Raw genomic sequence first — 23,378 nt, forward strand, 5'->3', positions numbered from 1 at the left:
TCAAGATCAAAAGTCCTCAATTTTTTTTCAAATATTAGTAATAGATCAAGTAAGTGAGTTGTGTGGTTAAAACTGAAGGGTTAAGCTAGTTGGCGAAGATTACTTAGTCTATTTCTGATTGTGGATAAACTTTAGTATTAGTTAGTTATTGGGCATGATATTCTATAATACACATTTCGAGTGTAGTTGAAGAAATGCAAGTTGCACCTGTGAGCTATGAATTAATAATACAAACATACGAGTCTAACTTTGCAAAGTTGGACTGATTAAGATGATTCACATCTGAATTAGTTACCACTAAAATCTTCTTACTGGAAAATCTCAATCCTTACTGATTAAATTATATACATGAGTAACATAGTTTCTTATATACCCTATTTTGAACAATGCAGATAGACAAAGGCTCTAGTGAAGCTGTTCGGTATTTTAGCAGTGTAAATTCTCAAATCACAAAGCTCCACGCTAAAATCCAGTGCATAAGACGAAATTTTCTCAGAGTTGGAAAATACTGATAATAAAGATATGATAATTGCAGGATTAGTTTTGGTTCATGGTCCTCTTACCACTCCCACTCCAGGTGAGAAGGAGGAGAAGTTACAAATTGAGGGACAAAGACGGACATTTAAGCTAAAGCTGGACCAAGAAGTTCAAAAGAAAATTTTCCACGCTTTTCATCCTTTGGTTTTGTGGTCCCACCACTCCTTTCAGAAAAAAAATCATATAGATATTTAAGACCAAGACTGTATTCTGTATTTTGTATCCTTGAATAAGTTATATGCAACCATGTGTCAGGCTGACTCGATACAAAGCAGAATGTGCAAGTTTCATGCAATCGATTTGTTCTGACTAATTTGGTTTCTAAGGTTTAGCATTGTGTGATAAGAAATAATCTACTAAAAACAATAAAATATAACTAATATGAAACTGACATATAAATCTTTCATCCCTAAGCATCTGTTTCTTATCAAGAAGGTTCCTTTTAGTAGTTCACTAAATTTAGTTCAATTGAATAAAGTTACACCTTTCACTAAGTGCAATCTTTAAGAAGAATGACTATACCAAAAAATAAAATATTATAATTAATTCTGAACCTCAAATATAGATTTTTAAAATCTAAACCTTAGATAAAAGACATGAAACCGAGAGTCCTGCTCCATAGGATGTAGTTCCTTGACTATTATGTAGGTACTTTGAAGGAAAATCGACAAGAAAGCCTTGAAGTTGTGGACAACAATTTTGTGCAGATGAAAGCATGTTCTTGATATTTAGTGAAATTTTGGTGCACTTATGAGGACTTGATTAGTATAAATATTTGGGTGTTATTTGTAGAGAACTAATTTATTTAACAGCTTGTTTGGATGGTTGTTAACTATTGTATTGTATTGTTACTTTAAATACAATATTTGTTTTGATTGTTACTTAAATTTTATTGTATCGTATCATTAAATCTGTCGTTACGTAACGATGAAATGTGCCACTTTATGTAACAACCGATTTGGTGTGGTCGCATCGTTACCTTGTCTTTTTCTCTCAATCTCACCTATTATTATTTTTAAATAATTTTATTTTATCATTTACCCTACCTTTTTATATACCGTATCATAATTTCTCTTTATAATATTGCAAGTTTATTCATCATATTACTGGTGCATGATACCATAAAACGATGGTAAAATGATACAATCCATCCAAACATTGTATTCACCAAACAATACAGTACAATACAATACAATATGATACGATACATTATGAAACGATATGTAACAACCATCCAAACAAGATACAAGGCTCTATAGTATTTGTTTTTATGCCACTATTATACCGACAATTTTCCATATCTATCAAACAAAAGTGATTAATCATCGCATATTAAGGAACTACTAAAATTGTATTTAGTTTTAGGTGCAAAACTCCAAATGATTCATAAAAATTTATTATTTTCTTTCAAAAGAGGTGAGCAAGCTACGCATAAGAGACATGTAGTGTAGTATAACTCATTATAAGAAGCTTTCTAGTTTCATCAATATACAAATTAGACTAATCTATCAAATTTCATCCATTTCCAACTTATGTAGGTGCTTTGAACGCACAGTTATTAGTGCTATTAATAAAAAGAAAATTCAAGTATTGAAATAGAGAGATGGGGCAAAGTTCAAATAGAATACCTGATACTAACGTGATCTTGTTATACTTTTTCACCAGAAACATCAGCACTCAAGACAACCTTAACTGCGTTCGGCACAAAAGATAATATGTTAGAATTAAACCTAGGAACTCTTGTTATCTCAATAGAGTAACATGTAAATGAAAAAAGTGAGCAAGAAACTAAAGATGGATCACCTCAGGAAAATTATTCCAATATTACAACCTGGAATATGCCTCAATAAGTCCCTCAATGAACTTTGTCACAACATCTGCAAATCATTGTACTTTAGTATGTATAGAAAATAGATATTTAGTCTTTCAATAGATAATATAAGACCAGTAGTATTTATTATATAAGCATGACAGAACCATATATCATACACATAAATGTACATACACAGATACTGAAACAGAATTATTTTCACTTCTCAATACGAAAAAACTAAAACGAAAGCCCATAGAAGAGCAATATTTATCGGGCTCCGAATTGATGAACACACAAATAAACAAATACAACTACCACCACAAAGAGCAAAAAGTTAAAGTAAATAAGATGAAATAAAACAAAGTAACAAAAGCATCGGTAATAGACATTCGCAGACAAAAATCCGAAGAAAGGCAAAATTTTACGGCAACAAATAAAGCAATAATGCACATGAAACTAAGAAATAGCCTATGCCAATAATGTAATTTTATTGAAGTAAATAAAATCCTTATCTTCTGTATATGCCTCTCATAAGAAATTGAATATCGGGAAGGCTGTTACTGGAAAAAAAATGAATTGTCACTATAACTATTTATAACCAAAACAAATAGGTTTCTTTATAGTAAATTGCAGTACTCCTATGAAGCCAATTGAAGATTAGATTGAATTCACTTGAACAGAGGGATCACCAACATATTGAGGGAGTTCTTCTCCGTCATGCCTCACTTTCGAATCCCCAAAAAAATACAATCAAAACTTTTACAAAAGAAAAAAAGTGAAATTATAAGTCAGATAAGGTAAGGATGAAGAATCAAACAGATTGAGGAAAAATTGAGCCTACATTTAGCCGAAAATTCGTTTTTCAAACCCATAATGAGAAGTCCACCATTGTTTCCTAAAAGATTCAAACTACGAGGTTTTTAGAAAACCTACAAAAGTGCATACAAATTTAAAAATAAGTAGGAAGACATGGGCAAAAATCGAAAGAGTAGCTAACCTAAAAATTTAACACCACAGTTGAGAAGAGCGAATAGATTGAAAAATGAGTAAGAAAAGAATAAAAGAGGTGGTGGGTGAAAAGCTCAATCACAAAGTTATAGACAGGTAACCACTTTTATGGTTGTGCGAAATGACTCTTTTACCCTTGGTCAACCATCTTCTCTTTTCTATATAATATATATATATATATATATATATATATATATATATATATATATATATAGTATACTAGTATAGAATGTTATGTATATAAGCTATATTCGATATAATATTAGCTATATTAAGATGTATATACTATACACTTAGTATATATACTACACTATACTATATATATGTATATACTATATATCTATACATATATAAGTATTAAATATTATTTATTTAAACCCTCTTTATTATTTACACACATAAATATTATTAGATTTATATTTTAATTTGTATAAAAGTGTTTTTCCGAACGAATTCGGTCGGAATATTGAATTATAATTATTTTGATTGGTTAATTAAATATATATAATTTTTGTCTTGGGCGGGTATCACGACCTGGATTTTCCACCCTCGGGAGTCAATAGCGCCTACTCGTGAAAACTAGGCAAGCCGAGTATTATAGATTCACTAACTCTTTTATTTAGCCATTTTTAACAGTTTAAATCAACATGCGATCAACAGTGAAATATTAACAATAATTAAATACATGCGGAAGACAGAATCTGATAACTTAGCCAAAAGCAAGTACGACAATATCAAGTACATCTCTATCCGGAACCGGTGTCACAATATCACGGACCGTCTATGAATACTACAAATAATTGTCTGGAAAGAAAGATACAACCTGTCTCTGAAGTAAATGAAAACAGAATATAAAGATAGAAGAGAACGTCGGGGCCTGCGGACGCCTGCAGGACTTCCTCGGGATCTCTGACTGGACTGAAGGCAGCCACCCAAAGCTATGGTCCAAAAGCTGCCGCTCCGGGATCTGCACACAGTGCAGAGTGTAGTATTAGCACAACCGACCCCATGTTCTGGTAAGTGTCTGGCCTAACCCCGGCAAAGTAGTGACGAGGCTAGGACCAAACTACCAAATAAACCTGTGCAGTTATATAATATACAACAGAAAATAAAAAATTACTAAACAAGTAAAGATGGGAGGGAGACATGCTGCGGGGGAATATCATTTACCAATAGTAATTTAAGAGAAAACATAAAGAACAATTTAGAATTTACAGCAAAAGAATAAAGAACTTGTAACCAACCATTAAGCACTTTTATTATCTATTGTTGCGGCGCGCAACCCGATCCAAATCATAAAAATACTATTGCGGCTTGCAACCCGATCCATATCATTTATCACTGTTGCGGCGTGCAACCCGATCCAAATATAATATTGTTGCGGCGTGCAACCCGATCCAAATATAATATTGTTGCGGCGTGCAACCCGATCCAAATATAATATTGTTGCGGCGTGCAACCCGATCCAAATATAATATTGTTGCGGTGTGCAACCCGATCCAAATATAATATTGTTACGGTGTGCAACCCCATCCACATATACAGTTCAACATCAATCACAAAGGGAGTCCCGGCAAGGGATCAATAAAGAACCAACACTATCCTGGTAAGGGAAACGAGAATATAAGTAAATACGTCCCGGCAAGGGAAAATCAGCTATAACCAAACTTATCCAACATCTAACTTCCTCAACTAGCACCAATACTCAATCGTAAGTAATTTCCACGAGAATAATCATAATCCGTACTCAACACAAAGAATCAACAACTTAGGCATTCATAGTATTTGTTAAGAACACAACAATTTCAATTTAAGACTCACAATCATGCTTGACACCAACGTATAGATACTCGTCACCATGCCTATACGTCGTACTCAACAAGTAACATGTAGCAAATAGGACACAACTCCTAATCCCTCAAGCTAAGATTAGACCAAACACTTACCTCGACCTTCCACGGCCAACTCAAGCCTCAAACACCGCTTTTCTTTTAGAATTCGCCTCCAAACAACTCGTATCTAGTCCAAATTGATTTAACAACATCAATAAATGCTAAAGAATTCATACTCAATGCTTAATTATAGGTTTTCTATCATTTTCCAAAAAAAGTCAAAAATTGACCCCAGGCCCGCTTGGGCAAAACTCGAAGTTCGGACCAAAACCCGATCACCCATTCACCCACGAGCCCAAATATATAATTAATTTCGAAATCGACCACAAAACGAGGTCTAAATCCTAATTAATCAAAAAACTCTAACTCTACCCAATTCCTAATTTCTACCATAAAAATCCTAGAATTTTAGGATGAAAATTGATGAAATGCAATGGAAAATCGAAAGAAAAAGGTTTAGAATCATTTACCAATGTTTTGGGGAAGAAATTATTCTTTGAAAATCACCTCAATGCTCCCAAATTTCGAAAATATGAAGTAAATGGGTTCTTCCCGTTTTTGCTTTTGTTTTAAAAATCACTAGGCAGACCTTCATCGCGTTCGCGATGGGTCTGCCGCGTTTGCGAAGAGCAGCCTTCCTCAGGATTACGCAATCACGAGTCCTCTTACGTATTCACGAAGGGTTCCCCCCCCCCCCTTGACCTTCACGTTCGCGGGCCTGTGCACGCGTTCGAGTAGAGGAACGATCACTTCCCAGACCAGCCCCCCCATTTACACAACGCATTCGCGGGAATGGGTCGCGTTCGCGTAGAGCAACTCCCCAGTGCTCCACGTTCACGTCCTTTACCTCGTGTTCGCATTGAACAAATCCACCCTTACCCAATTTTCCTTTTCGCAATCGCGTGAAGGGTTTCGTGATCGCGAAGCACAGAAGGCCTGTGCATCAGAATAGTAGTTCTGCAATTTTTCTTAAGTTCAAAAACCTTCTGAGACCTATCTGAAACTCACCCGAGCCCTCGGGGTTCCAAACCAAACATGTACACTACCTCAAAAATACCCTACGGACTTGCCCGTGCGATCAAATTGCCAAAATAACATCAACAACTATGAATTTAGCATCAAAATCATGAAATCACTTAAGAACTTCAAACTTTCCAATTTTCTCAAATACGGTCCGATTCACGTCATTTCAAATTCGTTTCTCACCAAATTTCACAGACTCGACTTAAACCATATATAAGACCTATACCGGGCTCCGAAACCAGAATACGAGCCCGATACCATCAAATTTAAACACATTTCATTTTCAAAAGCTCATAAATATTCCAGAAAATAATTTTCTTTAAAAATTCATTTCTCAGGCTTGGGACCTCGGAATTCGATTCCGGGTATATGACCAAGTCTCATATTTTCCTACGGACAATCCGGGACCTTCAAATCATGGGTCCGGGTCCGTTTACCCAAAATATTGACCGAAGTAAACTTAAATTCATTTTAAAGTTAAAATTTATCATTTTCACAGATTTTCACATAATGGCTTTCCGGCTACGCGCCCGGATTGCGCACATAAATCGAGGTGATGCTGAAAGAGGTTTTTAAGGCCTCAGAATGCAGAATTTATTTCTAAAACAAGTGATGGCCCTCATCACAGCGGGAAACAAAAAATATCAAACTTTCCGACCAAATTCGATCGGAAATTTGAAAATAAATTAATAAATAATTATTTTTTACATTATATAGAAGTATGACACTAATTTCCAACTGATTTCGGTCGGAAATTTGTGTCAAAATAATTATTTATTAAAAATTTACTAAATTTCCGACCGAAATCGATCGAAAATTTAGTAAATTTTTAATAAATAATTATTTTTGAACATAATATGCAAGTATGACCAAATATTTGATCAATTTCCGATCGAAATCGGTCGGAAATTTTATTTTTTTGCTGGCACGATCGGAAAGCCTTGGAAGGAAATCACCTGATTTCTAGTATTGTATCAACGGCCTCTCAAATTTATCAAAAAATTCTTTAGACACCTTACACAAGGGTCTAATCTACATGTTGAACTTGTTTTTATGCTTAACGTGACTACTAGACACCCGTTGATGAAGTGGCGCATCGTATTTTTCATGGAAGTCAGGGGCAATGGGGGTGCATTCGGGTTCCTGTATTTCGATCAGCCATAAGACAAGTGTAAAGCTGATGCACGATATTGTATTGGGAAAAAATTGAGTTTATATTAAAGATGATGTGGCATGACACGTGGTTTAGTTAAATGGTCAAAGCGCAACAATTGACTAAGAGGCACGGATGGAGACAGCCACGGGAAAAAGAATTTAAATAGGCACGAGACGAAGTATAGATACGAGTCTCGTACCAATTTAAATTATTTACGGCCAACGGATTAGAAGACATTAAAGACAAAGATCGGATGACAGAAAGGAGTCCAAATTCATTATTAAATACTTGATACGTTAGAAAATTGGTATTTAATAGGAATGATTGTATAACGGCTTATTTAATGTCATTTATTACTCATAATTATATCATTAAAGCTGAGGCTTCATTCCTTTACCTAGAATTATCTATAAAAGGAAGAAGTATCATCATTTGTAAGGACACGAAATACTATTGAGAATTCATTGAAATACAAAACTATCTGCTGTTTTACCATCATTCTTAAAAGTATTTTTATTTTTGTCTCTTGATTATCAGTAACCCGAATTTCTTTTTAGCTTTGACCAAAGGTTCAGATTTTTGGTTAAACAAATTGGTTCCGTTACCGGGAATCTGATAATCTTTTCTTTTAAGCTATATCTTATCTATTGTCGTCATCATGTCAAACAACAACACCGACAACAACAGTAATAACACATTGGGAAACCATGAGAATCAAATACATCAAAATCAAGATGACGTGGTTCCCTCTCCTCTAAATTCACCACGTCAATCTCGTGAAGGCACTCCTGTTACTGAATCCCGTGCTGATCAACAAGAGCAATCTGAACATTTTGAAGGAGTTACAACTGAAGCTTTGCAAAAGCTAATTGATGCACAGGTCGGCAAAGCTCTTCAGGCACTTGTTAGTCGATTGCCTGCTGCGCCACCTACACCAACTCCTAATAATAATACATTGGAGAACCCCCGTTCTGGTCTTGATAATTCTGGAAACGGAGCAACCCCCAGTGAACCACAAGAAGGGGGACCAGGTAATTTAAATAATTCGTATTTGCAAAATTTAGTACTAACCTTGCAGAAACAGCTTAAGGAACAAAATGAGCGTATTGAACAAATCCCTGGAGTTCCACCTGTAATAAAAGGAGTAGACATGGACAAATACTCACAACAACCATGGAAGCCTAGTGCTGCTCCCCTTCCAATTCCGAAAAAGTTCAAAATGCCTGACATCCCGAAATATGATGGTACTACAGACCCACGTGACCACGTGACTGCATTTACAACCGGCGTAAAAGGCAACGACTTGACCAAACAAGAAATTGAATCAGTATTGGTCAAGAAATTTGGAGAAACACTCACCAAGGGTGCATTAACCTGGTATTCTCTTTTATCTGAAAATTCTATTAATTCTTTTGCTGAGCTTGCAGATTCTTTTATTAAAGCACATTCGGGAGCACAAAAGGTTGAGAAAAGGATGGAAGATATTTTCAAAATCAAACAAGGGGATTCGGAGTTGCTTAGAAACTTCGTTGATAGATTCCAGCGTGAAAGAATGACTCTACCTCGTGTGCCTGACAATTGGGCTACAATAGCCTTTGCAAGTAATTTAAATGACAAAAGTTCTGAAGCCACGAGACGACTCAAAGAAAGCCTTCGAGAATTTCCAGCAACCACGTGGAATGATGTTTACAACAGGTATAGTACGAAGCTGCGAATTGAAGAAGATATCGTACCTAAGTTTCATCATGAAGAAAGGGGCGGTCCCCGAAGATCGAAAACCGAAAAAAGATCAGGTAAAAATAGGTACGATCCATATATGGGACCTGCAGGAAAGGACCCACGGTCGAAACAAGATAGCCAGCAATATGATCAAAAATTGAGGAACCGGGATTCTGGCTCTTCTTCAAAGTTCAGGAATGATCGGAACAGACAAGAATCGCGAGATGATGACAGAAGCTTAAAGGCACGATTCAGCGGATATAATTTTAATGTCTCTACCTCCGAGCTCGTAGCTGTTTTAAGAAGCATGGGAGATAAGGTACTGTGGCCAAAAGAGATGCGGTCAAATCCAAATTGACACAATCCAGATCATTGGTGCGAATTCCACAATGATCACGGGCACAAAACTTCAGAATGTAGATTTTTGCAGAGTGAAGTGGATCATCTATTGAAGCAAGGATACCTCACTGAGTTATTTAGTGAGAAAGGAAAATAAGCTTATATGAAAAACAGGCAAGAGCCACCACAACCTCCTTCACCCAAGAGGACAGTGAATGTCATAAGCGGGGGAGAAGATATTCACGGCATAACCTACACAGCCTTCCAACAAGGTTTCTAAGGTAACAATTACACACGGGAAACGGGTGCGGCAGGTCCTTGAAAATGAAAGTATTTCGTTCGATGACGCAGATACCGAAGGAGTGACAACTCCACATAATGACGCACTGGTAATATCTTTACTTATACATGATACTAATGTAAAACGAGTTTTGATTGATCCAGGGAGTTATGTAAATATTATATTACTAAGGATACTATAGGAAATGCAAGTTGAAGACAAAATGATACCCAAGGCGCACACCTTGTCAGGCTTCGATAATTCAAGTGTAGTAACAAAAGGTGAGGTAATTCTAACAACTTTTGCTATGGGTGTTGTGAAGGAAACTAAATTTCAGGTAGTTGATATGGAAATGGCCTATAATATGATCATGGAGAGACCATGGATACACGATATGGATGTTGTCCCATCAACTCTACATCAGGTTATTAAATTCCCATCACCATGGGGAATTTGCCAAATTCGTGGGGATCAGCAGATGGCTAGAAGTGTCATCGCTGTAACAAGTACGAGCGCTGTAAATAAAGAAAATAGCAATTACAGGAAACAGTTGAAGGTAAAAAAAGATCAAACTTCAATTGAACAAGAAAAGACAGATTTGGACTCAAGGCCTGACACAATTCAGGAACCTGAAGAAAATGAAAGCATCAAAACGACAATTGAAGAGCTTGAGGCAGTGATGTTATTTGATAAATGGCCTGAACGGAAGGTTTATGTCGGGGCCAATTTAAGCTTAAACATGCGAGGTATGATAATCGAATTTTTAAAAGCTAACTTAGACTGCTTTGCTTGGTCCCACGCTGATATGACAGGGATACCACCGAATGTGATGACTCAAAAACTCAATGAAGACCCTTCTTTCCCACCAATAAAGCAAAAGAAACGAAAGCAAGGTGCTTTCAAAAACCAGGTGATTCAAGATGAAGTCCAAAAATTATTAAAAATCGGATCAATCCGTGAGGTAAAATATCCTACTTGGTTAGCTAACACGGTGGTTGTACCCAAGAAAAATGGTAAGTGGCGTGTTTGTGTAGATTATACCGATTTAAATAAAGCCTGTCCAAAAGATTCCTTTCCCTTACCGCATATAGACCAACTAATTGATGCAACCGCAGGTCATGAACTTTTAAGTTTTTTAGATGCATACTCGGGATATAATCAAATTAAAATGGATCCTGGTGATGAAGAAAAAACTTCTTTCATCACAGACAGGGGGACTTACTGTTATAAAGTAATGCCCTTTGGTCTCAAAAATGCTGGGGCAACCTATCAAAGGTTGGTCACCAAAATGTTCCAAGAACATTTAGGGAAAACAATGGAGGTATATATAGACGATATGCTCGTCAAAACCCAGCAATCTCATGATCATATTTCTCATCTATCTGTTACGTTTGAAATTTTGGGAAAATTTAATATGAAACTCAACCCAGAAAAATGTGCATTTGGAGTTACATCAGGTAAGTTTTTGGGTTTTCTTGTTTCTAATCGTGGTATTGAAGTGAATCCTTCTCAGATCAAAGCAATAGAAGAAATCCCTGATATCCTTACTAATGAAAAGGAAGTACAGAGATTAACGGGAAGAATTGCAGCTTTGGGGAGATTTATTTCCAAATCCTCAGAAAGGTGTTTTAAGTTTTTCTCTGCACTTAAAAAGCAAGATCATTTTGAATGGAATGAAGATAGTCAACAAGCCCTTAGAAATTTGAAAGCTTATTTGTCAAAACCACCGTTGTTGGCAAAACCAAAGGTGGGGGAAAAACTTCTCATTTATCTGGCCGTATCTGAAGTCGCAGTGAGTGTTGTTTTAGTTCGCGAGGACCAAGGTAAGCAATCTCCTATTTATTATGTAAGTAAGTCCTTATTGGAAGCTGAGACACGATAACCACAGCTAGAAAAATTAGCATTAGCTTTGATCATGGCATCTAGATAATTAAGACCTTATTTTCAATGTCATCCCATTAATGTAGTTACTGCTTTTCCGCTTCGAAATATTTTGCATAAACACGAACTTTCAGGAAGATTAGCAAAATGGGCTATAGAACTAAGTGAATATGAAGTTGTTTATCAACCTAGGACGGCTATAAAATCTCAAGTACTAGCTGATTTCGTGGCCGATTTTAGTCAAGGGATGCATTTAGAAGCAGAAAAAGAATTACTAGTTTTTAATGGTGCGAACCCGGGGACTTGGGTTTTATTCACTGACGGTTCATCTAATGTAAAAGGGGCAGGCCTAGGAATAGTCCTCGTACCACCTGCGGGTGAGACTATTAGACAGGCTATAAAATGTCATTCTATAACTAACAATGAAGCAGAGTATGAGGCTGTAATTGCAGGTTTAGAATTGGCACGAGAACTCGGCATAACACAGATTATAATCAAGAGTGATTCTCAACTCATGGTTAATCAAATGCTGGGGACTTATACGGCCAGAGAGACACGAATGCAAGAATACCTCGCAAAGGTATGAGAGTTAATAAAGCAATTCCAAACTTGGAAAGTAGTGCAGATCCCAAGAGATGAGAATGTAGAGGCAGATACTTTAGCAAATCTCGCATCTGCAGCAGACGTAGCAAACAATACAAATGCTTCAGTCATACATCTATTTCATTATGTTCTCGAATCTGATAAAAACGAGGTAAATTTTAATCATCTAACATGGGATTGGAGAAACGAAATTGTTGCCTTTTTACAGCACGGTACCGTGCCTAATGACAAAAGAAAAGGCCTACGCGCTTCGCAAAAAAGCTGCACGATATTGTTTATATCAAGGAAATCTTTATCGAAAGATGTTCGGTGGACCACTAGCAAGGTGTCTCGGACCCTCTCAAACAGAATACGTGATGAGAGAAGTACACGAAGGACATTGTGGGAATCACGCAGGGGGACGGTCACTAGTAAGAACATTAATTCGCACAGGATATTATTGGCCTAAGATGGAAGAAGAGGCAACCAGTTTCGTGTCCAAATGTGATAAATGTCAAAGGTACGGCAATAATATGCATAGACCAGCTAAGTTACTGCATCCTGTTATAGCCCCGTAGCCCTTTATGAAATGGGGAATGGATATCGTAGGTCCACTTCCACAAACAAAAGGTCAGGTAAAGTTTCTACTTGTACTTACAGATTATTTCACTAAATGGGTAGAAGCAGGGGCATTTAAACAGGTACGAGAGAAAGAAGTTAAAGACTTCATATGGCGAAATATAATATGCCACTTTGGAGCACCAAAGGAGATCGTGTGTGACAATGGACCACAATTCATTGGAGCTCAAATCACAGAATTTCTTCAAAGTTGGCAGATCAAAAGAATAACGTCTACGCCATACCATCCAGTAGGTAATGGACAAGCAGAATCTACTAACAAAGTCATTATCAACAACTTGAAGAAGAGGTTACAGGATTCAAAAGGTAATTGGCCTGAGGTGTTACCTGGAGTATTATGGGCTTATCGTACAACGACCAAAACAGGCACTGGAGAAACACCATTTTCAATGGTTTATGGTGCGGAAGCCTTAATTCCAGTTGAAATAGGTGAGCCAAGCACACGGTACGATCAGGCAACGGAGGAATCTAATGATGAAGAGATGCGGGTTAGCCTAGATTTACTTGAAGGGAGAAGAGAAGCTGCATTGATAAGGATGGCAACACAAAAGCAAGTAATAGAACGATATTACAATAGGAAAGCACGCCTCAGATTTTTCAAAATTGGGGACTTCGTGCTTAAAAAGGTGTTCCAATCTGCAAAGGCTGCTAACTCAGGAAAGCTAAGTCCAACATGGGAAGGACCGTACAAAGTCCGTGGCATTGCGGGAAAAGGAGCATACCAGTTGGAGACAATGGACGGTAAAGTTTTACCCTCACATTGGAATGTCGTCCACTTAAAAAGATATTACTTTTGAGAAAGTACCTACGGTCAGGTATCATCATGTTAAAATTTCTCTCTTGGATTATTAATATTTTACTAACGATTTTAGATACTAGGCAAAATACCCTAACTCGTGCCAAATGATGAGTCACAACCTGCAAGGCAAAATGGAGTATTCTTAAATTCCTAGCCCAGGGTTACAATTAATCTGATAGAAATACACACGAGTTAGACAGTCTTCATTTATAATCGCACCTTCGAGTCCCGTATATCTTTCTGTTTCAGGAAAAAGGGCCAAAGTAAAAGAAATAAACAAGTGCTCGAGGCTTCATACTTCACCGCTCAAACACTTGGGGGACTACAATACTTTACACAGATACGTGTAGAAATGCAGATACGAATATTGAACAACAGAGTCAAATGTTGAAGTAAAAGTTACGAAGTCTTCAGCGGTTATGAGAATAACAGAGTCATCTCTCAAAACTCATAAGCAAAGTCATCCCTCAAACCCTTCTTAATATATAAAGATAGGGTCATGACTATGTACTGAAACAGGTTATGAAGAAAAACCTTGTTTATTCTATGTTATGTACAAATCTGTTACAAGAAAAACAGTTACGAGAAAGTTGTAGATGTATTGTAATACATGTAATAGTCAAACACTTGTTAAAGTTTATGAATAAAAACTTGCCAAAGTTGTTTCATACAAAACGTGTGTATTCCTATTTCTTTCATCGTATTATAACACCATTATGAAGTTGAGACGTCTTCTTCATTAAGTGTCGATAAAATAAAAGGGCCCTCTTTTATAAGCCTCATGTTAATAAGTCATGAGAAGAATCATAAAGCATTTTCAAAGGATAAAAATGCTAAACTATTCTATAAGTCCTAAATAAGTAAGGAAAAGGAATATACAGAAGTACCGATAAAACTTCTTAATATAAAAAAAACTAAGTACAAACTTAGTCAATAAAATATTTGTTTTATACAAATGCCCCATTATAATAACTGGGGACTTCATCAAAATATCCCTTACAGCAATTTCATTTTCAGCTAGTCACTGAAGAGTTTGGAACATCAGAAGTTTCACCCTCGGGAGCAGCAATTGCAACCCCAATTGTTGCAGTAGCCACTTCTTCATTTAAAAGTTCTTCCGTTCCAGGAGCTTCAAGTACAGGAGAAGGAGTATCAGTAGATTGTTGACTTTTCTCGATGGTATCTACGACTTTGGCCAGTTCAGACTGCAAGTCAAAACCTTCCTGAGTAGCTTCCGTCAAAGCATCATGGCGGGATTTCAGGAAAGCCCAACTCACCTCTATGTTGAAGTTCTCCTCCAGAAGTCCATATTCCTTTTCCCACATAGCAAGATCGTTTTTTAAGATTTGGTGCTCAGCTAAATGGGAATCAAGGGAAGCTTCAAGAGAGGCATGAGAACTCTTCAAGGCATGAATCTCGTCAGAGGAGGTCTGTAAGTCATCCTGAGCTTGAGTCAAGCTTTGCACTAACTCTCCTGCATACTCTTCTTTCTTAGCCAAAAGTGTCTTAAGCTCCCTAACTTCTTCACTAGCCTTGGATAATTGTTCTGACAAAGAGCATTCCAAAAGCTCTTTGTCTCTTTTAAATTGGCTTGAAAAAGCTTTGGCAGTTGCCAGTTCAGAAGTCAAACCGCGGTTTTGCTGCTCCAGGAGGTTTTTATTTTCTTGCAACTCCTCTATGGTCCCTTGAGCATTCTCAAACTGTTCTTTCCAATTGGCTGCTTCAAGCTGGGCTCCCCTGGCTATTTCTTCGGCCTCGTGGACAGTCTTTTCAGACTCACGGGCTTTTCTTTCCAGAAGGGAAATTCTTCCCATTAATTCCGTACCAATGAGGTTAGCCTACAGAGACAACTCATAGAAATGAGGGATTGAAGATAAATAAAAAAAACTTGTTGGTAAGAAGAGGAAAAATACCTTCAAAGTAGAATGAACTATGTCATTCATCAGAGTCAAGCAACTATGGCTCTCCATCTTCTTCTTCTCAATATCTCCAATTAGGGGCTCGAGCCAAACATCGGCTCTACCAGTCTTTCTCAAGAGGCTATGATTGGCAGGAACTTCCAGAGTAACACTTCTCATAGTCATACTTCCACTGCTAGAACCCGTCTCTGTACGATGAACAGAGGAAAGAGGAGCAATGGAAGGAATGGAAGGAGAAGATGTAGAAACAGGAATGGAAGGAGAAGATGTAAAAACCAACGCAGGAGCAGAAGCAGGTGCAGTAGAAACTGCAAAGGGAACGGACATAGGAGCGGTAGAAACCGGCAAAAGAACGGAAGTCGTCAAAACTGGTAAAGAAATACTTACGGTTGGCAGAGGAATGGAGGAAATAGGAACGAATGAGGAAATAGGAGCTTCATCAAAAACAGGGCCGAGCTCGCCACTCCCGAAACCACTATCAAAAAGATTCTGAATTGACTCATTATTATCTCTTGGTTCGGTGTCTTCGTCAGAATGAATCAAAACAGGCTCGGTGGTGGAGGTCCGAGCGGGAGTGTCTTCAATTTCATCATCAATGATTATTCGCCTCCTGACCCTTGGCCTGGTAATTAGGGAGGTACCCTCCTCTTCTTCTTCAGAACTTTCATTTATAGCTTTCCTTTTTGGCAGCAAGGCTCGAGCCTTATCCAAATCAAGAGCAGCATTCGCAGACATGCGAATGGCCATAGCTACTTCAGCTGTCATTCCTCTAACGCCAAATCCTGATTAAAGGATGGATGTACATGATCAAAGTTGAGGAAAAAATACTTAACATGTAAAAAAAACATATAAAAAGGGGCATACCATGTGTTTTGACCTTCCAGCCATGTAAGAAAGAAATTGATTTCCAAGTTCTTTGCTCCCTAGAAGCAATCTTCAAAAGTGAGTCTACCCAACCACAGAAGTTGGGAATAGGTTCCACATCTCCCATGGTTGCTACAAAAAACCAAGAAGAGACGAGGTTAAAAACAAAATTTCTTTTGAAATTCTCAAAAGTAGGTACGGTAAATAAAAGGAAACCTACGTTCAAAATTCCACTTCTCAAGGAAGGGAATATTTGTTTCGCCAATCAAGTCCATCGTACGAACAACAACGTAACGGATATACCATCCACGATCTTTGTCATCTTCAGGATTTACCAGAACTTTTTTGCTTCTTGCAATTAAGGTAAAAAACCCATGGCGTATTAAGTTAGGGTGGTACAGATGAATGTAGTGAGAGAAGGTGAAATTGACATTGGCTTTGGAGGATAAATATCTCAAACAAGCCACTGTTCTCCACACTAGTGGACCGATTTGGGCCAAACAAATTGTAATGAAACGGCAAAAATCAAGAATAACTGGGTCAATCGGAGGATTAAAACCTAAAGTGAAGGGGTAAGTATAAACAAAAGAATACCCACTTCTAAAGGAGGAAATTCTTTGATTTGGGGAAGGAATTGACATTCGAAGACTATCATTCCAGTTACAATCTTTTCTTATGGCGGGGATTGTAAGCTCGGTTACTATTGTAGGGTAAGTATCGGCTTTTTCTAAATTTGCAATTTGTTTTTGAAGAGACGTTTTGTCACTTTCAAAAGACAAATCGCTGGGAACTATCTCATCAACTGAGGGTTCTTGAGAAGAATCAAGAATTTCTCTACTTTTAGAAGAGGGGCCTTTGGGATAGAACTCCTTGAAGAAGAACCAGAGGAGCCGCCTCGAGTAGATTCTAACCCTGTTCGAAACCTACCTCCTCCGCCTCTTCTGTGTCTAACAGGGGCGTTGGGGAATTGGTCTAGAATTGGAACTTTTTTACGGTTAGGGTTTGAAGAAGACATTGCTAGGAAGGATAAGTCGAAAGAAAGTAAAAATAAAGAAGAAAGTGTTTGCTGAAGATTTGTGAAGAACACAAAGGAAGAAAAAGTTATGTATATAATGGGAACCGTCAACCTTAGAAGTGTAATGATAGAAAGCCTATAATAAAGGCAGCTATCACTTCGTGAATAGTGAGAATGAAGAAGTCTCGAAAAAGGGTGTAAATAGCGGAATCAATCAGAAAATGACACATGGGCAGAACATTAAATGGAAAAGACTGCTGAGGCGTTAATACTGTCATAAGCATTAATTGTGGCAAAAATTCCTTTTTTATGAAGATCCACTTCCCAATTATTTAATTGATAAATAAATGGAAAGTGGGGGGGACTATCTGTATTGGGAAAAAACTGAGTTTATATTAAAGATGATGTGGCATGACACGTGGTTTAGTTAAATGGTCAAAGCGCAACAATTGACTAAGAGGCACGGATGGAGACAGCCACGGGAAAAAGAATTTAAATAGGCACGAGACGAAGTATAGATACGAGTCTCGTACCAATTTAAATTATTTACGGCCAACGGATTAGAAGACATTAAAGACAAAGATCTGATGACAGAAAGGATCCAAATTCATTATTAAATACTTGATACGTTAGAAAATTGGTATTTAATAGGAATGATTGTATAACGGCTTATTTAATGTCATTTATTACTCATAATTATATCATTAAAGCTGATGCTTCATTCCTTTACCTAGAATTATCTATAAAAGGAAGAAGTATCATCATTTGTAAGGACACTGAATACTATTGAGAATTCATTGAAATACAAAACTATCTGCTGTTTTACCATCATTCTTAAAAGTATTTTATTTTTGTCTCTTGATTATCAGTAACCCGAATTTCTTTTTAGCTTTGACCAAAGGTTCAGATTTTTGGTTAAACAGATATGTTGCTGGAATTGGGGTGAGAAATTTCCTTATTATCCTTGGCGTAATTAACCTTCTAAGAACATTTTTCACTTTCTTGGTTCTAGAATCCAAGGGGAAGTCACTAGAAGAGATCTCAAGGAAAAATGAGGACTCAACTGAAGCAGGAGCACAATTGAAGAATCATCCATTCAATAACAGGACAGTTCCTGTATAAAATAGTCATTATTTCTATTGCCAAAAAAATTACTCCCTATGTTTCAATTTAAACTAATTAGTTTGACCGGTTAAAAAAAAAAAGACTTTTGAACTGTGCTAAAAACTTAAGAGCCAAAAGTTTTGTGGGGCCACGATATTTATGTAGCTATAAAAGCTTCTCATTAAAGTAAAGTGGGTAAAATAAAAAGTTTATAGTTAAATACTTTCTAAATATAAAATTATGTCATTCTTTTGAGAAAAGACTAATAAAAAAAGTGTGTCATTTAAATTGAAACGAAGGGATTGCAATTTTTTTCTCTTCTCCTCCCGCTTCTTCTCTCTTCCCTCCACCACTTTCATCCTTCCCCTTCCTCCTCGCCTCTCTCTGAGAGCACTGCCACCACTATCCTCCACCCTTCACTTCCTCCACCACTATACCACTGTCACTACCGCCCTCCACCCTTCCCTCTCTCCTCCTGCCACCCTCACACTACTTCCACCAATGGTCTTTCTTTCTCCATGATACATTGTCACTTGATCGGAAAAAAAATTTAATTTTTATGTGAGTGGGTGGGGTGAGAGTGGGTCTGGGTAGTGGGAGTTGATACGTGATTTTTCATAATTATATCTATATCTATATGTGTGTAAGCATTTATTAAAATTTAAATTCAATAAAATAATTTGGACTACATTTTAAATTCAAGATATATTTGTCCAAATATATAAGTCCGATATAAATGGACCTAATAAATTAGTCCAAGTCCATTGGGCTAAAGTGATGAGTCCACTTCATTAAGCCCAAGATGACATCTTCCTAGAGATCCAGTTTAGTGCTACGTATCAAATGACGTGGCACGCCAAGTCAAATAAAAAGAGCCAATAAGATCGTGTCACGTGTCAAAATGACAAGGCATGTCAAGCGAAATCAAAAGGCCAGTGAAACCGCGCCACATGTGCAAGTGAGATGTTTTGGCCAATCAAATGCAGTCATGTCACACTTCAATTTGATTGGTCGGAAAGAGTTTGTTTTTATCACAACTCCTCCCTTCCACAACTATAAATAGGGGTATCATAACCCAGAAAAGATACCAGAAGTTATAACAAGAAGCAAGAAAGAGCCCGTGAATCAAACATTGCAAATTTCTCCACAAGTTTCAAGCTTCAAGCAATCAAGTTCAAGCTCAAGAACGAAGAACAAATTAAATTCAAGATCAAGCTCGAAGACCCTTGAATTTATTTACTATTGGAAAGAAGAATCAGAGGATTCATAGAGATTGTACACTTATTTTATTTGTAATCAAATACTACGATTGTCACAATATTTTTCGGTCTTGATTTTATTTTCTCGACGCAAATTTATTATCTACAATGTGATTTTTAAATACTAAATGACACGAGATGTATATGCAACATACAAAGTGCTACGTACTACGCATAAAATGTACCTACAACGCATGTGATCAGAAACTACTACTTATAAATTAATTATGATTACTACCTTGTATTTTAAAACAACGTGATGTCAAAATAGGAATTAGTAAAAGCCGAATCTTCTTAATATTTGGATTTGGAAATTTCTTTATTTTCTTATTTTTACCTTTTCCTATTGGAGAACGTGTGGTATTATCTAACGGATCCTATATTTAGGAGGAAACCAAGAAGCCTCCTAAAAGTGGGGAGGGAATATACCGAGGAGATCCCCAGGTGGTTGCAGAATCCTCATTGTATATATACTCATCAGCCTTAGCCTTCTCTTCCACCCATCCTAAATCCTTTTTCTCTTCTCTCCTTCTTCTGGCCTTTTCTCTTTCTCGCATCTATTTGCAGCAATAGCAGGTCTGTATATGTTTCTATCTTCTTTTTCTTTTCCTTTTTCCATCTGTGAATACATGTATATATGTATGATGAGTCCACGGTGTGATATAATTAGATATATAGTAGTAGCATATACATGCATGTCTCTATATATGCATTAGAGTCTTTTGAGTGTGTGGGTACATCAAGATTCTTCTTTGTTTTTCTCGCATGCAAGATAAAGAAGAATGGCGACATATTTCAACGTTTCCAAGTTGATTAACGTTCCGTGATTCTTGAGATATCAAGATTATATTTTACTTGCGTTGCTGCTTATTAAAAATGTCATCTAGGATAGACGAATTGTTGTTTTATTTGTTCGGCAATCATGTCAATTGCCATATTAGTGTCGGATTTTCTTGGACGTGGAGTGGTAAGGGGCCTGGGCATTGGCTAATCCTGGAATTTTATATATATGTATAAAAGGTATATTTGACTTGTATATATAATATATTTTTTCGAGAAACGGTGTTCAACTTACCAAGCCTAAAGGGTAAATATGTAGGGCGGGTGGGTGCGTGGGGGGGGGGGCATGCAGCTTCTAAATATCCATAAAGGTGGGGCTTTTCAAGGAGAATAAGAGATCTTCTATAATTAGGACTTATACACATGTTTCCTATTTTACTTGAATTCAAAGATACAGTTCGACCCCACTAAAATGGAATTATTGCTTGTTTACCAATTTTGTGCCAGATCCTATTGAATTTCTTGTCAGTATGCATGATTTTGTTTTTTCCTTTATTGTTTTCTGGTTTGTTTTGATTGCCCACTTAAATAGAGTAAACTAGCCATTTTTGTTTTTTGTTGTTTGGGTTACAATAGTAGTTCGCTGTTTTGAATGTTGTGAATGCTGCTGCTCTTTGGGCAGAGGTAAGTCTAAAAATTTCATCAGGGTCGAAATTAAAATATGCTGAATATTGTTGTTCTGATATGCAGATAGATCATTGTCGAAGAGGAGAATCCAGAAAGACAAGAAGTAGAAATGGCTGGCGATATGAAGGTTCTGAATGCGCTTGATACGGCCAAAACACAATGGTATCACTTCACAGCAATCATAATTGCTGGCATGGGATTTTTCACTGATGCCTATGATCTGTTTTGCATTTCTCTGGTCACTAAGTTGCTCGGCCGCATTTACTACCATGTCGATGGCTCTCCAAAGCCTGGGAGTCTACCTCCTAACGTCTCAGCTGCTGTCAATGGCGTCGCTTTCTGTGGTACCCTTGCGGGGCAACTCTTCTTTGGCTGGCTCGGTGACAAAATGGGCAGGAAAAAAGTCTATGGCATGACCCTTATGCTCATGTGCTTATGCTCAGTTGCTTCAGGTCTTTCTTTTGGTAGGGAGCCTAAGACTGTCTTGGCCACCCTTTGCTTCTTTCGCTTCTGGCTTGGTTTTGGAATTGGTGGTGATTACCCGCTTTCTGCTACTATTATGTCTGAATACGCCAACAAGAAGACTCGGGGTGCCTTTATTGCTGCTGTTTTCGCTATGCAAGGATTTGGAATCTTAGCAGGAGGAATCTTTGCCATCATTATTTCTGCTGCATTCCAGGCAAGTTTCAAGGCACCGGCTTATGAGGTGGATGCACTTGGCTCAACTGTCCCTCAAGCTGATTATGTGTGGAGGATTATATTGATGGTTGGGGCAGTTCCTGCTCTTCTCACTTACTACTGGAGGATGAAGATGCCTGAAACTGCGCGTTACACTGCTCTCGTTGCCAAGAATGTTCAGCAGGCAACTGCAGATATGGAAAAGGTTATGCATGTTGACATTGGGGCAGAGCAAAAGGAGCCTACAGTTACTGCTACCACTTCTGTAAAGTCCAGCAATGAATTTGGTTTGTTCACAAAACAATTCGTTAGGAGACATGGACTTCACTTGCTTGGCACAACCAGCACATGGTTTCTACTTGACATTGCATACTACAGCCAAAATCTGTTCCAGAAGGATATCTTCAGCGCCATTGGATGGATTCCTGCTGCCAAGACAATGAATGCAGTTGAAGAGGTTTACAAAATTGCGAGGGCGCAAACTCTTATCGCCCTCTGCAGTACCGTGCCTGGCTACTGGTTCACAGTGTTCTTGATTGACAGGATTGGCAGGTTTACCATTCAATTGCTTGGTTTCGCAATGATGACGGTGTTCATGTTTGCTCTGGCCATTCCGTACAACCACTGGACTCACCCTGGCAACCATATTGGATTCGTCGTCCTCTATTCACTGACCTTCTTCTTTGCCAACTTTGGACCCAATGCCACCACATTCGTCGTGCCAGCTGAGATTTTCCCAGCTAGATTGCGCTCGACTTGCCATGGAATATCAGCTGCATCTGGGAAGTTAGGAGCAATGGTGGGTGCATTCGGGTTCCTGTATTTGGCCCAGCCACAAGACAAGACTAAGGCTGATGCAGGATATCCTGCTGGGATTGGGGTGAGAAATTCCCTTATTGTCCTTGGCGTAATCAACTTTCTGGGAACACTTTTCACTTTCTTGGTTCCAGAATCAAAGGGGAAGTCACTGGAAGAGATGTCAAGGGAAAATGAGGACTCAACTGAGGAAGGAGCACAAGTGGAGAATCATCCATCTAATAACAGGACAGTTCCTGTGTAAAAGTAGTTAACTCTTTTCATTGTTTTTTTCTTTTTTTCCTTTTTATGTTCTGCAAAGGTTCCTACAAGTATGGATAAGGTCTATGTTCTTTCGAGTAGTACTATAGTTTCTTAAGTTCAAACTATTACCTCTAAGTGTAGAGGTACTTAGTTTCATGTATCTGTGTACGTAATTGTCAGCAGTTATGGAGTTCTATGTATCGTACAATGTATCTAACTTGACATGACTCCAGAGTTTGAGCATTAGATGATTCAAATGTAAGACTCAAACCATAATCCTTAATTTGAAGAGAAGTGGAGAATAAGGATTAGAGAGGATTCAGCCCCTTGCAGCCCATGCATACT

The 23,378-nt window shown here is 37.6% G+C and overlaps 1 protein-coding gene across 1 annotated transcript; it reads left to right on the forward strand.

Annotated features, from left to right (window-relative positions):
• The first annotated feature begins 20,317 nt into the window (after positions 1-20,317).
• LOC104223924 (inorganic phosphate transporter 1-4-like) lies at positions 20,318-23,260 on the forward strand. Its single transcript, XM_009775462.2, has 2 exons — positions 20,318-20,405; positions 21,360-23,260. The coding sequence occupies exon 2, from the start codon at positions 21,406-21,408 to the stop codon at positions 23,032-23,034; it is 1,629 nt and encodes a 542-aa protein (XP_009773764.1). The 5' UTR covers positions 20,318-20,405; positions 21,360-21,405; the 3' UTR covers positions 23,035-23,260.
• Positions 23,261-23,378: the final 118 nt, after the last annotated feature.

The sequence above is a fragment of the Nicotiana sylvestris genome, chromosome 9 (genome assembly GCF_000393655.2).
Source record: "Nicotiana sylvestris chromosome 9, ASM39365v2, whole genome shotgun sequence".
Classification (NCBI taxonomy): domain Eukaryota; kingdom Viridiplantae; phylum Streptophyta; class Magnoliopsida; order Solanales; family Solanaceae; genus Nicotiana; species Nicotiana sylvestris.